The sequence below is a fragment of the Rhipicephalus microplus genome, chromosome 9 (genome assembly GCF_043290135.1).
Source record: "Rhipicephalus microplus isolate Deutch F79 chromosome 9, USDA_Rmic, whole genome shotgun sequence".
NCBI classification, from domain to species: domain Eukaryota; kingdom Metazoa; phylum Arthropoda; class Arachnida; order Ixodida; family Ixodidae; genus Rhipicephalus; species Rhipicephalus microplus.
Genome location: NC_134708.1, coordinates 40,022,418 through 40,039,867, shown reverse-complemented (window position 1 = coordinate 40,039,867; position 17,450 = coordinate 40,022,418). Strand labels below are relative to the sequence as shown.

Sequence of the window (17,450 nt, the reverse complement as noted above, 5' to 3'; positions counted from 1 at the left end):
TGTGCATTCTGTTCAGGCGCACCGATTGTGCATGAAAAGATACAATCAATGCATTCGCACATAGTTTCAATAATTTCAACGAGCTGCAAAACACAATGCCTAAAATAAATTTGAACAAGAACAAAATGATGGTGTTACTGAAAACACTTGGTACTTTCATTCATATGATACTTAGCATCCCTTTTCGAAACCTTTTCCCCGACTTCTGACATGCTTTTTCTATAAGCCTACTGCACCGATACACCAACCCATCGCACTATCACAGATACTGAGCGTATGCCTCCAACCATCAAGGAGGAAAGCTTCACAGGTTTGTTAATGTATGCTGCTGCGCTAATTGGTAAACTAGAAAGCATTTGAGGATCAAAATAACATGATAACATCACAAAGTATGCTTTAACGGGAGAAATTATATTTGCTTCACCATGCTGGGTTCCTCTAACACCCACCTAAATCTACAAACAGTGGTACACTGATCGAACGACTTAGGGGGACCCCTCCAAACAGTTGTATAATGCAAAAACTAATAATAAGACCAGTGATGCTTGATTTTATGCCTAGAAAGTGGTTACAGACCGCCTGAGTAAGCTCACGGAAAGATCCTATATTCCTCAAAAGAAAAAAGGGGGGGGGGGGAGAGATTACGTCATTTTTAGAAATGACAGCTGGGCATTTAGGTGGGCAAGATGTGAACAAATCTTTATTCTCAACATTAAAAAGTTGAATTTATTACAGAGCTTTATGAAACAAGTAGCAAAGTCGCCTGCATGTAAAAAGGAAACCGCAACTACAGTAGCAACAGCCTCCCATCAGAAGTGTCGGATACTATGTGATCAGCATCACATAACGATGACTCAGTACATTTTGTTGCAGATTCGGATAGGGCGATTTTACGCGTGACTGAGCATTGCACTCGTATTGGTTGCCTCGTGCAGTGCAATTGATGATGTGCGACAATTATAATGAATGCTCATGTGAAGGGAAATTAATTTTGTAGGTTGAAAACAGCTGCATTGTGTCCTCTTTGCCGTCCCAAGGCCTGTGACTGCGAGTGCCATAAACAAAGAGAAGAGACCTTCAGCTGAAAATCAACTAGAAAACCTTTACACCGGTCGAAAACGCGAAGATCTCAGGACATAGAAGATGGGCTTGTCAAATATCCGAAGTTACTCCGCGTATGAGACATTTTTTTTTCGTTTTGAGACAATTTTTTTTTTTAATTTTAAGACTAATCATTAAAAAAAGAGGATTTTTTGTGTCTTAGAAATACACAGACACCGTTTTTTTACACGATTGTGAACAGGTTGTTCCTGATTGCTTAGTGCTTTTTGTCTGCATATTGTCGCTACAACGATTAGTTCCGGTAGTGCACATTAGGGTTTACAACGATCTATACATGAAACACTCAAGCTCGTACATCTTTATGACCACACTTCCTGCAAAGCTTCCAAAGCACTGTGCTTGATGTACAAGCGTGACGTTACTACGTCACAGAGCATGGATGCTACGCCACTCGAAGTAATAGGACCGTGTAACCGTTCCACTGACCGTGACTATCTCAAGCATCTCCTGGCGCGAGATGTAGCCGTTGCCATCCAGGTCGTACATGCTGAAGGCCCACTTGAGCTTCTGCTCAAGGCGGCCACGCGACGTCACGCTCAGCGCGCACAGGAACTCGCGAAAGTCGATGGTGCCGTCCCCGTTGGCGTCAAAAGTGCGGAACACGTGCTCGGCGAACTTGGACGCGTCCCCATAGGGGAAGAAGTTGCCGTAGATCTTTTTGAACTCTTCAATAGAGAGGTGGCCACTAGGGCAGTCCTTGAGGAAGCCCTTGTACCACTCCTGGATCTCGGCGTCCGAGAACTCGGTGTTCTGCCGGAGGTCTTCCAGGACCTCGGGCTTCAGCTTGCTGTTCTGCTTGCCCATGGCTCTGGTCAATCCCGCCGCCGGCGGTGTGGCGCTTGTCGATGCGGTCGGCTGGGCCTAGCAGGACGCGCAGTTCCTTCTTGCGCAGGCGGTAAAGGGGGGGGCGGAGTTGTTACCGGGTGGTCAGAGTCTGGACACTGCCACTGCGTTTGGGAAATGACCGAAGAGAAGGATGAGCTACGTAGTCATATAGATGCCTCCTCTGGGCAGAGTTACAATTCTGCATGTTGGACACTCAACTTCACAACGTTTATCCCTCCTTAAGACTTATGAAAAGCATGCAGCATCACACTAGTGAACGATTCCTGACACTTTAGAGGCTTTTCAGCAAGTTTTAAAAATCTGGACTCTATAACAAGAGCTCACTACAGGGTTGTCGGAAAAGAGTCTAATTTCCATTTCACGCCAAGCTCCAGCCATGTGAAAAATACTATAGGCTTCTCAAAAATTATGAAAGAGGCAAACAAGTTGCACAGTCACATAGTTGACCAAGAGCAATGTACTGCCTATCTGAAAACTAGTTTTACTAATACACACCACACATGACTCTCTTTTTCAGCACAAGTCGCAAGGCAAATTGCACCTTAAGAAGTGTATAATAGAACAAGGACATAAGAAAGGTAAAAAGAGGCATTCCTTCAGCTCTGCCTCTAGAAAGCCCAATGTATTTGCCAGTGCAGCATTAAGAGTTGAAGATAACTAGACCCATGGCGTAAGATATAATTTAGATGGGGAAACTCGCGAGAAGCGATCGACCGGATAAAAGAACAGCGACTAGTGTCTGTCGGACTGTTGCTGGCTGCGCATACCTATCTGCGAGTAGACTCAACTTGAAGACAGAAAAAAGCGCTGCCATAACAACCGACCCTTCGCAGAAAGTTCGACGTTAGTTACACATGAGCATTGGTCCTGCCAAAGAGTTAAAATTTTACTTTGAAGCTGTGTTGGCATGCCATTAGGTCTGCGCTGCCGGCAGTGGTCCGACGGACGCGTGTTGCTGTTACTTTATCCGATTGATCGCGTCTCATAAAGAAGCCGAGAAGTGTCCCCACCTAAATTGTATCTCACACCGTGATTAGACCCCAAGTCTAATTTTCACCTTAATCTCAGAGGAGAGTTCTGCAGAGCATCGCATTTTCCAAATGGATAAACATACAACTTTTATTTCTTATTCTTCCATTAATTTGTTCAGCCGTTACACATATGTTAAAGTTTATCTACTGTTGATACTTCTAGAACTGATGTTGATAACTAGCTACTAAGAACAATACATGCACATACTGGTCACGGGTGACCAGTCTTAGTATAAAATTGTGAACAATAATTTGGGCTTTCCTTGCACAAAGTACTGCACAAACCTTTAGCAGACAACTAATACGTAAGGTATCAAGTACAATCATGACAGAGACGTCACCACATCAAGCACTTCAAGTATTACTAGTGCTCCGCTAGTTCAACATCTCAACGGCTAAGGTCTGCTGTAGGCATGCCCAGCAAATTGCGAAGAACAGGGCATTAAATCTGTTACTTCTCAATTTCTCATGTATAGCAAACTCATTTCTTTCTTAAAGCTCTACAACTTACAACAGCCAGGCTGACTGCGTACTGTTGGCATCAGACTTCCAGAAGTGAAATAGGGGTTCTGCATTGCTTGACCAAAATAAAAGGGAGGCAAATGGCATTCACCTTCATACAGTCCAATGCTGCGAGATTGCACCCTTTTTTTATGTTTATCAGTTACAGTTTACAATAGCAGCCACGTGTTTTAAATCACTCACCGGAAATAAAATGTACCAGGCTCCACTGCACCACAGTACTGTGCTACCAGCGCCAAGTGAAAGCCAAACAGCTGCAAGCCTTCGCGATAATGTAGTGCGCGCCGCCCAATATTCATTGTTGACAAGCCCGCGCATCCTGTTTGGCAGCTCTACACGTATAAGCGTGTCTGTCAATGGTACGCATTATACCATCGCGAAGGCTTGTCCCTGTTCGGGTTTCGTTTGTCGCCGATAGTATACCACTGTCAAAATCGGAAGTGCTCTTTCAGGCTAATGGAAGGGGGCTAACTAGAAAAAAAGCGCTTTAAATGGCCTGTTCAGGAGTAACAAGACCCCGATGTCCTTCGCATCATTCGCTATGCAAGAACTCGGTATGCACTAGGGCACATCACCAAATGCCGAACTGTTTATTTGGAAGAAAGGAAAAAGCGGAACTCCAAAGAAAAAGTCATTCTTAAGTGTCGCACAGTTACCCAACTTACCTCGATGCAGTGTGCCCGTTTGCAAGCAACTTTCACGAAAGTAGGCTAATTTCACAGAGAAACTTAATTCAAGCAATTCCATTGCCACAAGAAAAAACTGTTCACTTCTCAGTTTGGCAAGACAGGGAAACTTATAAAACTGCACTGACTGGCCTAATCAACTAAGCCCAATTAGAGAAGAATGGTTGAAAATGTGCCAATTACATCACGGCAAATACAAACCACAGGTTTCTCGTGCTTGGTAAAAGCAACAGAGCCTGCTAGAGTGCGGAAATACTGCAAAGTCCATGACGTTAGTGCTATGCAAAAAAGAAGGTGAAAAATTCTAATAATGCTTTTCAGGTTAAATTCAAAATATATGTAAAAATGCTTGGTCATTCATTTTTACCCACCTGCCAATGTTTAACAAGTACATTAATATCTACCTCCATAGATCAATATTATCTCTCTCGCAGAAACCACATTTGTTCATCGGATACCAAAGCACGCCGCCTCATTTGCGAAGAATCTCTGCAAACTGTCAACTCACCTGCGCTCGCACTACCGCACAAAATCGCCTCTCACAAAGTCTATTGCTTCATGTGAAGTAAGCAGTGCCTTGAGTCACTTCGTTCGCACCACCTTAAAACACAAAGATAGCTCAAAAGCTCCAGAAGGATTCTGAAAAATAGGCACAGGCTATTCCGAAGGCTCTACGAGGCATTCAGAAAAATAGGCACGATGCAGATGTATTTTTTAATCGTCAAGCACCCTGAATTTCTCGGCAATACATTACTGTTTTCTGACAAATGATGAAAGGAAGGAAATATTCAAGGGCTTTTTTTCTTTTGACAACTACAATGAAGACCGAACCGAAGGTTGCAGGTTCGGTTCCTGCTGACGGGAAGTTGTACTTTCATCCACTTCACCTTTAACATGTATATTATAAATTGAAACGCATTTAAAACAGTTTCATTGCCGTCCCCTATAGCTAGCTCTCTTGGCTTCATTATCTGCTGGTGTTCACCAAGATTTTACAACAAGCATTACAGCAATTATTACAGTTATAGCAGTTATTACTGTAGAAGTTGTACCTAGGAGGAAATGAAACACACAGCAAGGACAACCAAGAAATGTAGGCACATTTTATTCAAACATGACGAAAGTAGCCCGAAGCTTGTATACAGATAAAAAAACTGCACAACTGACAAAAAAGAAAGGCTCGTTAAGTTATAAGAGGCAGAACAGAAAGCTGTTCTAGCGAAAGATCTTGGAGATGGTGCCGGAGTGAAAGAAAGGAAAGTGGTGAAAAGAAAGGACAGGCAGGCCGTGAGAGAAGTTAGGGCTATCTCAGCTGCAAGGTTGTGTTTGCGGTGAGGAGGCCAGCGAGCTTCCGATCCTGCAGACAGCCGTCGAGGAACTCCTTCATGGTCAGCTTGCCGTCACCGTCGGTGTCCATCCTGGAAAAGACAGCTCCCGTGCGCTCTTCCGGAGTGTCCTCATCGGAGGTGGCGGCACCGGGCCCCAGCATTTCATACAGGGCCTGCAAAAAGAAACAGGACTGCTTTAAAGGTCCCCTGAACAACCACTCTCTGCCGTCTAAACTCGGAGTGATTTAAGTGCATTTAAGGGACTGCTACGACTTATTTGGTGTGGCAAGAGCATGTTTTTGATCACCACTGAGGGTCATGGGCAGCGACATCTGCCTTCAGCCTGGAACAGTCGAGGAGCTTACGGTGAGTGAATATTGATTGGGCCACTTGGCAACCAATATTTCTGCATAAGCACCTTTACTTGCTAGTTCTCTGGCTAGCAATGCATACTGTTCCAACAAGAATGGCATCATGTGTATTGTGAAGTGGCCATTATTGCAATACCAATTATATGGGCGCAGCAGGCACTTTCTTGCCATCACCTTGAGGTTCCGTGTAACCCCAATAACTTCACCCTGCACGTGTTGCGCTCTGTGCGAGTGAAAACGGGCGAGGGCACCAGGTGATCGCGACTCAAGCCAAGAGGAAATACACCAGCTGTCTTTGCGAAAAAGGCCTATTGGGGTGGTAGTGCAATGATATCGCACAGTACACTGGCCTCTACCATTTTGTCTCCATCAAAAGGCAACTGCATCTGATAGGATCGAAGTCGCGAACTTCGGGTCAGCAGCCAAGCACTGTAACCACTACGTCCCCACAGCGGACCACTCTCTACGCTTACTTTGCATTGGAAGCCACGACAAAGAAACCCGCTTCAGTCAATGAAACTTCATATTCCCTTGTGCCAGCAGATTCGCAGAGCTACTTTACACCTGATCCCCAATGAATTAGCTGCCAGCGTTACTTTGTATAACATTCCAATCTGCTGCGATCAATCCATTGCATTGCCCTTGCGGGAAAGGTTTTTCTTTTTTTTGCATATGCTAACTTATTCTTTTTAGCGAGCCTTTTCTTGCCAAACACTGTCTTCTGATTGAGTTACTTACAAACTGTCCATTTAGTGAACTGTCCGTTTCAGAGGCCGGTGATTCGTCAGAGCTTCAAAAACAATGCGCCGCTTATTTCCACTTCTTCCCCGTCATTTCAATGTTTCAAAAGTTTAAAGGGGCCCTGCAACACTTTTTGAGCATGGTCAGAAAACACTGCCGATCCGTAGTAGAGGCTCCCGACAACACGCGAGCCAAATATTATAGCGCAGCACACGACCTGAAATTTATAATAAATTATCAAAGTAAGCTAAAAATTGCTTTATCTTCTCTCGACAAATCACTGAATATGCCCAAAAAACACACGGCAATGACCGATCTATCAGCCATTGGCCAAATTGAACATGGCGCGCTCGTTCGTTGCAGAGATCGCCACGGAAACGCGTGATCACACTGAAAAAGTCCGCATTTGATGAGAAAAAAAAGTAAAAAGTGCTCAAGGTCCCAAGGCACACGTGGCGTTTTCCTGTGACCCTGCCATCCCTTTCTGCTTTGGTTCCAGCACTTTCGTCGGGACAAGAGAAGAGAGAATGCAATTGCAGCAAGCGACATACTTTTGTAACTCCACTCACAGTGGATGGATTCTTGAAATTTTTGCGGCGTTGAATTCGTGAGGTAATAAGCTCTTATAGTGAATTCATACCACGGTTACTTGAAGAAGTGTTTCAGGGCCCCTTTAAGGACTCCAAACAAATGAGAGAAACGAAATGCACTAAACTTAGTCAACAGCTCCCGAGCATAGCTTTTGTGCACTCGACTCGCACACTAACATGGATTCCATGACCACGTTACTCCTAAAATAAGGCTTAAAGCAGCATACCATGTAAAGGCGCCTGTGGAGGTAGCTACTCCTTTGCTACAACTTTCACAGGAATCTGAGACAGGCTCATATGCAAGCATCGACTAGTGAAGTTGGTTCTCTGTGACTACGCATTTTATACTGCGACTGTGCTTTCTTTTTTCTAAAGCTGGGAGTGTGCTATGCAGCTGCATAGCGTCAACCTAGTCAGGTGCACGATAACTTCACGGTTTGCTTCTTTGTCAAGCAATTGCATTCAATTGGCCGAAACGGACATGTCCACTGGATGAACACTTTGAAAATAACTGCCCTAGAAGTAAACTACAATCGTCATATTACTTATACCCCCCCTCCCCCTCCATCGGTCATCTGCACAAGGTTAAAATTCACGCATGCAACACAAGATGCTTTCCGGAATCGTACCCTGAAGGTCCCTTGAACGGAATGACCTTTTCACTGGTATTGTGCCCGTTTTTAATAACAAGTTTCATAAAGGATTACTTAGCACTGTACGATAAGAAGCAATTTTATTAACTAATGTTACCTGTTAATTTACATAGCCTAATATGGCAGATTATTAATGCTGCATACATCAAACTCGTCATACCATTTTTAAAAAGTGCCTGTAAGGTATTGTTCCAGTTTGTATGTTACACACCCAGGTAATATTGTATAATATGAGAATAATGCATTCCACGTTATTTTCTCATATAGTGCATTTGACACACTCAGCTATTATTTTATGATTAGAAAATGTACTAATTGCAGATTATGTTATCCCTGAAATTTATTGCTCCGCTGCAACGATTACTCCTGCAACCCACTTTCCTTTCTAATGCCAGGAAGTCCTGGGTGTAAAATGTATAAAATTGGTAAAAGCAAGCAGGCAATAAATCGGCCAGGAAGCTATCTAACCTGGACTATCTTGACCATCTCAGCTTGGTCGATCTTGCCGTCGCCGTTGATGTCGTACATGCGGAAGGCCCATTTGAGCCTCTCCTCTGAACTCTGGCTACCCGTCACCCCAATGGCAAGCAGGAACTCCTTGAAGTCAATGTGGCCGTTGTTATCCGCGTCGAAAGTGCGGAACACGTGGTCGCAGAACTTCTCGGGGTTGCCCGTCGTGAAGAACATGCGGTAAATCTCCAGGAACTTGGTGCGAGACAGCTTGCCCGTCGGACAATCTTGCTGCTCGCAGAAAAGAATAAACAATAATAAGCCATTAGTGCAACGATCATACCATGCAGGTGAGAAGAAACATCAAATTTGGAAGCACATGTCTTGGCTATAAAGAAGGTGTACTAGAAGCTTGATAATTATAGGCAAGTGTTCAAAGAAAACCATTCAAATTCATTTTATAGATATTTTTCATAAGATTTCCACCCATATTCCAGGACACTATTGCACTAAACTTTAAAAAAAGTTTCAGAGATTGGTAAAAGCATGAACAAGGACAATGCTGAATTCTTAAGACGTTTATCGTATTTACTCACGCATAACCCACCCCTGCATATAACCATGTGAATATTACAAATTACCAGGTGTGAAAAATTATGATGCAATATAAATACCAGACATACAACTATTTTTAGGATGTCTTCCTGCTAATAAAGAAGTAAATTTACCACAAACATCATTACGCGGCTTCATAGTAACTCACTAACTAAAGGTGTCAACTCAAAATGGACCACTGAAATATCTATTTCTTATATCCCGTCAAGTTATACGGCTAGTTCTTCCCTAGAAATCCAAAACAAAAAACAGTAAAAAGAATCTTGTGTAGTGCTTTTCCATGTCATTGCACTGTTATTTTCTGGTTTACCAAGTCTCACCATCGTAAAAGTAGTCACATCAATTTGAAGAAGCCCTTAACTAGCTTGTACAATATAATGTTCAATGTGCCACGCACTAAAAAAAAAAAAAGTGTACCTTGAATCCCGCGTACCAGTCCCGTATCGTGGCATCATCATAGTCTGTGTGCTTCTTGAGGAACTCGAGGTCTTCGTTGGTCAACTCCACAGCCTTTGTATTTGAGCAGCCCATGCCGAATCACTCATGAGATGTCCTGAAATCATTGAAAGGCTTGCGTGAGAGACCCAACGGAAGACACTTTGTGACAAGCATAAAATCTGCACTTGGAAGGTGTCAAACCATGCCGTTTTCAAACCATTCATTTCTATAATACACAAGTCAGACACCTTAGGAACTGCGGGAAAAAGAGCTGCTACATTCCCGAGTGCCTTTAATAATTTACTACAGCAGCTTTCCTACGGCCAGCTCACTCGTTTCTCACACCACACATCACGTCGCGACGCCCTGGCGCAGAAGGTGGTCACATGGTGGCCGCTTAGTGAACTGCTCTCGCCCAAGGTGTGGCCGGAGTGCCTCCTCAAAAGTGTGGGAAGCAAATAAGAGACGTCCTTAAGAAGGATGGGGTAGAACGGCAGGGGCACCCCTGATGGAACTGCTCAGATATGGCGCCAGTTCGGCTGAAGATGCAAGTTTGAAGAGATGAAGAATCCCTGAACATGAAGTCTCACTGGAGCAAACGCATGAAAAACTGGCCATGTCTTCTTCAAGGATACCTCGAAGACGACGAGGCCCAGTCGATGAGTTGGCTCTAGTTACATTTACTGTTCATAGATTGCGTTTACACTTATACAGACTGTAGTAAGGCACTCTAGGGGAAGTGCTGCGGCCAATTAATGTGCCTGGAAGCATATGCCTAGCCCACCCCGCTCTTGGTGCCAGCCCCATGGTTCCAACACTTACTTCAGCTAGCTTGGTTGTATTATACACAGTTATGGCAGTTGTATCAATGAGCAGCAGCATGAGGTGTGACCTGGCAAGCAGGGGCAACTGCCTAAACACCGCGACATCCTGCCCTCTTCAGACACTTCCACGTCATAGTGTTGTAGCACAGTAAAACTCAGGGAAACGAAACTGCAACTGGCCGTTGAAAAGCTGTTGCAGTAAACTGAGGTGTAATGAGGCACGGTAGTATTTTTTTTTTTCTCCATGGTTTCAATACCCTGAATCTTCATTTAACCGAGGGAGATTAAAAATAAGAAATAGCGTCCACACTATTAATGTCATAACTAAAAAATTTTGGTTAGCAGTAAAAAAATTTTAAGACAAGGCAAAACAAAAGATTAGGAACAAGCTAAAAAACAAGTTGCTGCTTGTGCACAACAAAACTAATATTGCACCTAATCACAGGAGATAAGGCATCACAGAAGAATGACTACAAATAGTCAATAATTTGCCACTCATGTATACAAGATAAGCTACTTTGGTCTATAGCCCATCACACAAACAAAATGGAAAATAAAAAAGTGAACATTTCCATGTCTGCATAAAATGCAGTTTGGTAGTAAGGTATAGCACTGTGCAGGGTTCTTTAAACAATACAGATTTTAAATAAAATCTCTACGAGATTTAGGCACCGATCATTTTCGCACGCCAACTGTACGTTAAAAAGAAATACTTTCCTATATGTAATGTTATGCATAAATGATTAATTCACATTAACTTGTTAATTAACCTGAGCTCACTTATTCATTAAAATCTTCTTTACTCAAGGAAAGCTATTTGTACAGAAAAGTTGTAAAATGCAACAATTTATGGCATAACCATCTTTTGTTTAGAAATCACAGACCTAATTTGAGTTCATAATCATTGCAATTAACAGCCCCCATCTAGCCCATACCGAGACTTCGGGACCTATGCGCTCAGTTTTGACGTTCTAGTGTGTCACAATGGGATGTCACCGATTTTCAACCAATTTCACCACACTTGCTGAAAAAATTTCCCCAAACTTGCCCTGTTATGTCATTCGCTCTCTCAGAGCACAATTTATTTTCTACCGATAAGGAATTATGTACGCTATAGGAGACAACATCAAAACCCATGACTTCATGGCAATTTCGTAAGGGAACTTCAACGTAGCACCGGTACACGTCTTTTGAAGTACATTCTCATACTTGCAAAGGGTGCATTACTGGTGCTAGAGGTGTTTTGGTATTGTGGTAGGGTGAAGGCCGTAACTAGAACAGAGTTGACTTCCACCCCCTCCCACACACCCCCCCCATTTTTTTTTCGCATGATTGAACCTTTCGAATCAAATTTACACGCCTTCACGGCGACCACCAGCTGCCAAATTTAGCCATTCCGCACAGAATCCCCCAACCGAAAAAAATTTCTTGACACGGCCCTGGGAAGGGTAATTTGCCGATCGAGTGAAATCGTCCTACAATTTTGTGGCACTGACCGATGACAATTGGGTGCGCTTGAAACGTGCGCAGGTTTTCCTACCAAAGGAGAGGGGGGGGGGGGGTTAGACCGCTTTTACTAATATGGCGGCCGCGGCCGCCATCTTAGGGCGCATACGGTTTCACAGTTGAGACGTAATCGCCACTTCAATTCGTTTAAAACCTCCTTAAAGGTATCGTTGGCCGTGTCCTGCAATGCACCTATTTTGGCGGGTAGCAAAACGCGCTGCAGGTCCAGAACGCGGCGAATGAAACGCGCCAGCACAGCGCGCGTCATCAACCGCACCGACGGCCACAAGGAAAGGCCCCCGAGATCCAGAGATAAGATGTCGCAAAGCAATTACGCGCCGTGACCACTAAGAGCAGGCGTGGCATGATGGGGGAAATGCGCCCCCGCGTCGCAACACGAGACAAAGACGGGTCACGCGCGGTAAAATAAGCCTACCAAGAGACGCTTTCACCCAAGTTTCGGGCTGTTGCTGCTCGGAAACGCTCGATTTAACACGACTGTCAACGAACAGACGGTGATGGAACAACACATCTGCCTCCCGCACTTTACCCTGAAGTGCCTAGACAAGGTCCAATTCCGCTACGGTGGCATATATCGAGCCAATCAGTTGGAGCTTGCTATGGTTATGGCTATGGTTGAAGCTTGGGCTAGTTGGGTCATGCTTATAAGGGGAAAAAAAAGAAGAGCGCGAAATTCGGGCAGGACTGACAAGGTGAAGGCACGACAGCAGGCAGTTGGAGCGGCCGGTTTTCAAGCCATCTCTTACAGCGGCTGTGGTGCCCTATTCGGTCATGCCAGCGACGCAGGCGGCGCCATGCGGCTGTGCTCCGAAGCTGTCACGCGGCGATAATCTGGCGCCGCAGTTCGGTCGGTCTCTCAGTAGTCACGAACCAACGCCTCCTCTAAACAATGCCTGGGGAATGGCTCGCGCTCCCAGCGGAGTTGGCCTGCCTTCAGTTTTGAGCAAGCGCCGCGCGGTGGCGCTCGCGACCGAGACTATTTTCACGGCAGCGGGCGGTACTAGCTAAGCGTTCTTCATCTGCGGCCCATAGGGGCGCGACAGTCGAGAGTTATTCGAGACCTGCAACTGCACTACTGTTTCGGAGGCTATGCAAAGTGTTGCGTTGTTGCACCGTCCGCCACAGGTGACGCTAGCGACCGAGAACATTCTAAAATAAAGGAGGGAAAGGGTGTGGCAGCCGTTTTTCTTCTCATGCAGCAGGCATCTTCTAGAGGAGGCGTTGCACGAACCAATGAACGCGTCTTCACGCTCTGCGACGCTGACGTGCACGCTCGCGACATCACCGTCTCGTCCGCCATTTCGACGTACCGCTGCGCCGCCTATAGTCGTTGGAATGGTCGAATCAGAGGAGGTGTAGCTGCTATATACGTGAGCCAACCGGGAATAAGGCGGCGAAATTTAACGATACAAAGAGCGCGAGTTGCAGCCACGCCCAGAAATCGACGAAACTTCGATTACCTATGAACATACAAGTTTCGAACGAAGACTGCCGCTTCCAGCTGTTACAACGTAGGGGAAGAATCGAAGCCACGTGTACACCCGATTTTTTTTTACCCCGGCGTGATTTCAATTTCGCGTGGTGTGCACGACGCCTCACTGCACAGTATACGCGCAGCCAAACACGATGTCGCAGCCACGCAGGGAAAAAAGGAAAAGAAACGTGCTACACGCTTTAGCGAATTAGTCTGAAAGTGATTTTTTTTTTATCAGAAGACTAGTCTGCGCGTGCGAAGTGGCGGTTATACGTCACGCACGCACCACAATTTGGGGGGGGGGGGGGGAGGTCGCTGGGTGGCGCCATTTCCAAATTATCACCAAGAAATATGTGCCCCCCCCCCCCCCCGAGATTTTCTACTGACAACTTCGGAGGCCACTGATTCCCCCCAGCTTCGATTTCTGTGACCTCCGCAGCCTGCACAGCTAGCATGCGAATAAACACGGTATTCCGTCGGAAGTTGTAGGACTGGCAGAACATCACACCCCGTTAAAGAACGAAAAAAAAAAAGGTGGTGAAGGATCGCACGACAATGCTTTAGGACGAAAAAAAAAAAAACTTTTTCACTACAACGGTGAATTAAGTGAATGCGACAGCAACAAATTGTAAGACCAGCAGCTAACGCCATTAGGATCCGATCTTTTGTTACCGTATTTGTGTGCCAACGATTCCGACCCCCTTTTTTTTTTTGGTAGCGGGAGCTAGTCACCCTGTTTCAGTGCAGCTTTTACTCCCGCTATCCTTCATGTAGTTTGAAACGTGAAAATAAAGATTGAATTCAATCTCGTCCTAACTACACGCGCTCAAAACACTGTTTTAAGCCAATACGGCCGCCGCAGGGTGCGAAGCGGTTTTCACGCAGTCTGCCGAGATAGCGGACGCGCCCTCAAGACCGAAGTTCGCAGCCGCTGCTCGAGCGACTTCGGGAATCTTTCAAGTGACCTATCTCGGGCTATAAGAAGGTGTACTTACAGTAAAAAAAAAAAAATGAACGCGAGCTTCCGCGCTTGCAACATCGGCGACCGGACTCTGCAGGAATGGAAGCACGAGCTGCACTAAGCGAACGACAGAGAGCGACGACGAGGATTGGCGCGGAGCATAAAAAAAACCAGCTGCAGCGACAGTTCACGTAGTCAGTGCTGCAGGCTTATAGCGCGCACCGTACGAGTACAACGCGCCTAAAACAGTTGGGGAGCCATTGAACACTCAAGCCGCCGCCACCATTGTTCCGTACAAAGCATCGCGCGGCAACACAGGCCGATGACACGACCATCAAGAGTGACGATCGAGTCACACCACTACATTATCAATGGGGCATGCGAACATGTGTGATAAGCACTGGTATCTCGGAATATCCGGCCGTGACGTGGGTGCAAGGCATTGTGGAAGAGGTGTAATTTCGACCACCTCGGTAACCATTAAGGCGAAGGCATTCAATGTCGCATAGATGCGTCCGCCCGTGCCCTGGAACTGTGCCAACTCTGTGGCCTCCACGCCCACTACACTCTCTCAGCAGTGACGTGATTTGCCAAGTAAAAACGAATTATAAGATTCACAAAGCGTCCTTCAATTCCGCAAGATATTTATTAATGAGCGCTACACGAGCGATCCCTGCATGCATTACGCCATCTAATCGGAATGCGCCAACCTTGTGCTCGAGCAGAGCTACGACGTGGCCACTGTGCTACGCATATGTACAGAGCGGAGAGTGTGGCCACATACCCGCAGGTCTCGCTTTGCATGGCACCACAACTAGCAGTTGCGCGAGCACACACGTACGCGCACACACAAAGAGGTTGCACATCGGTTTCCTAGCGTTACGGCACACCATCATATTGCGCGCACGCGTTAACCGTCGCCACAGGTACCAAGGCAAATGACTGGTTCATATGTGCCGGGTACGGCATTCTACGAGTCACACGGCCCATAAGGTCGGCGAACGACGACCTTGGAAGTGGCGCGGTGTCACTTAATCCCCGAAAACATCCGGCCTACGGTGGTTTCGCGAGGCTTGATTGATTGATTTGTGGGGTTTAACGTCCCAAAACCACCATATGATTATGAGAGACGCTGTAGTGGAGGGCTCCGGAAATTTTGACCACCTGGTTTCGCGAGGCTGAACACGACCTTCGGTCAAGACCCATATTCGGTCTCAGCTGGTGTAGAGTCGCAGGGAAATTAAGTATACCGGGGGTGAGAGTGACATCCAAGAACAACGACACGAGTATGAGCGTAGCGGAAGGCTGCGGAAGTTTTGACCATCTGGTTTTTTCACTAACGTGCACTGACATCGCAGAGTACACAAGCATATACCATTACGCCCCCATTGAAATGCGACGACGTTCGAGTCAGCAGACGAGCACCCCATAGCCACTGATTCACTGAGGCAGCCTGATATAAAATCCAAAGAATTTTCTTAGGCACAACATTAACAAGAACTGGGATACAAAAAAATATGGGGGGGTGCTCTTTGTAGCAATCGTGAAGTAAACGCGATGAAAATAAGGTGGACGAAAAGAACGTCACTGTTGCCGTGCACAACGTTGCCCGGCTTTTGCTGCGCGGCTGCCGACACTCGTAGCAGCAGAGCGAAAGTAGCGGGAGCCACAACAGGAACAACGGTCATTCAACAATTTCCTGGCATGGTGTCCGAGATGGCAGTCGTGCTTGGTTTAACTGGGTCCCGGTAGATGGCACGAGCTGTCAAGTTTAATCAGGCGAAAATTGAACTTTTGGACCATTCGCGCCATTCCTCATAGTAACGCTCAGCGGTTCTTATTTCCACCAATCAAACGAACAAGCAGCACCTTATTACGTATCTTAATGCGCGAAAGGTTTGTTTTTCTTTAGTGCAACTAGCTCGATTACTAGTTATTAATTGTGGGCGGTTACTCTGACGTCTTCGGTATCATTTTGCTAATGTCTTACTCGTGGCACACGTGTGTTCACGCATTTACATTTTTTTCTCGATAAGTATAGAGCACTGCTGTTCATATATTGTTTTAGACGTCATACGTTGAGCTTTTACTCTGACATAAATTGTTATGAAAGTGAAATTTTATTTCACTCATACCGAACACACCGCTTTTGCCGCAACACGATGCTTGGTAAGCGAGAAAACGAACGCTCGAAAAGCAAACGCGAGTGGAGACACCCCACCCTCGGAATTCCCGCACCAAACGCCAAGACGTCAAACTTCGAAGGCATCTACTGGGCCCTACGTAGCTTCTAATCGGTGAAAATGAAGCACATCGTCATCTGTATGTGGAATAGACTAAGAATACAACGTTTGAGGAGATTTCGTCGAGCCAATGTCACAAGAATACAATAATACATTTTGAAATTTGTTACGTCACGCGCAGAGCTTTCGGCGCGAAATTTAAAAACGAAACTGATTTTCTCTGCTAATAATGATTCTGACAGTGAAACTTACGGTACTGGAGTTAAAGAATCTAGTTCTCAAGAGTAGTTTATCGATATAAACCAAGTGATTACTTCTCTTTAGTGTCCCTTTAACGCCAGAAATGTAATTCGCACCAGTAACTGGACAATACCGGGAAACAGGCTCGATATCGGCACCGTATAAACTTGCACACGGTACGAGAACGCCAGCCCGTGCTGTAGAGAGCGGCCCACTCTGTCCACGTTCTTAGTGAATGGAACTCACGGCCTACCGAACGTAAGTTCTACCAAATCAGGGCAAACACCCGTAAACAGGCAGCGGATAGAAGGCATTGCTGCAAGCAGGCAATAGGAGTCAACTAGCCCTCGTTGACCAAGTTAAGCGAGACGCAAAGGCCAGTGGCGGCCTGCAGTGAGGGCACCACCTACAGAACTTTCGATCCTCTTCACTTTCGGCGAAGCTGTGTGCTGTTAGGAAGTGGGAAAATGTCGCGGTCCGTCAGTGCGCGGAAACTACCCATCAGGAACAGGTTATGTGCGAGGGAAATTGGCGAAACCCCAGTATTCCGAACTGATCCGCTAAAATAGAGGAAGCGACGCTAGTAGAGTCGGCTTCGATGGGTCCCCGTGCACCAGTTTTTGTTCACTAGTTTTTCAAGTTTTATCGGCATATAACAGCTGGCTATGACACACGCCACAGCACGAAGTCCTTTAGGTGTTCCCTGTACCCTTTCAGCTTAACGCCACCAAACCCATCTCTTAAATGGTGATGGGAAAGTAAGAAGTCACACGAGAAGACACTTCTAT

General features: G+C 45.8%; 2 protein-coding genes across 3 annotated transcripts in view; both read right to left on the bottom strand.

Moving 5' to 3' along the window:
* The window catches only part of Nca (neurocalcin homolog), a 120,223-nt gene that overhangs the window by 16,173 nt on the left and 86,600 nt on the right, over nt 1–17,450 (bottom strand). The window contains exon 3 of the mRNA XM_037415797.2: nt 1,549–2,069. Within this exon, the coding sequence (XP_037271694.2) occupies nt 1,549–1,926 (378 nt within the window). The 5' untranslated portion in view covers nt 1,927–2,069. The remainder of the gene's footprint in view (nt 1–1,548; nt 2,070–17,450) is intronic.
* LOC119163733 (neuronal calcium sensor 2) overlaps nt 5,297–17,450 on the bottom strand; it is a 56,285-nt gene continuing 44,131 nt past the window's right edge. For both annotated transcript variants that reach the window (XM_037415796.2, XM_075873470.1), the window contains exons 2-4: nt 9,373–9,508; nt 8,359–8,631; nt 5,297–5,708 (exon numbers count right to left, since the gene is read on the bottom strand). In XM_037415796.2, coding sequence (XP_037271693.2) covers nt 5,511–5,708; nt 8,359–8,631; nt 9,373–9,486 — 585 coding nt within the window. In that variant the 5' untranslated portion in view covers nt 9,487–9,508 and the 3' untranslated portion in view covers nt 5,297–5,510. The remainder of the gene's footprint in view (nt 5,709–8,358; nt 8,632–9,372; nt 9,509–17,450) is intronic.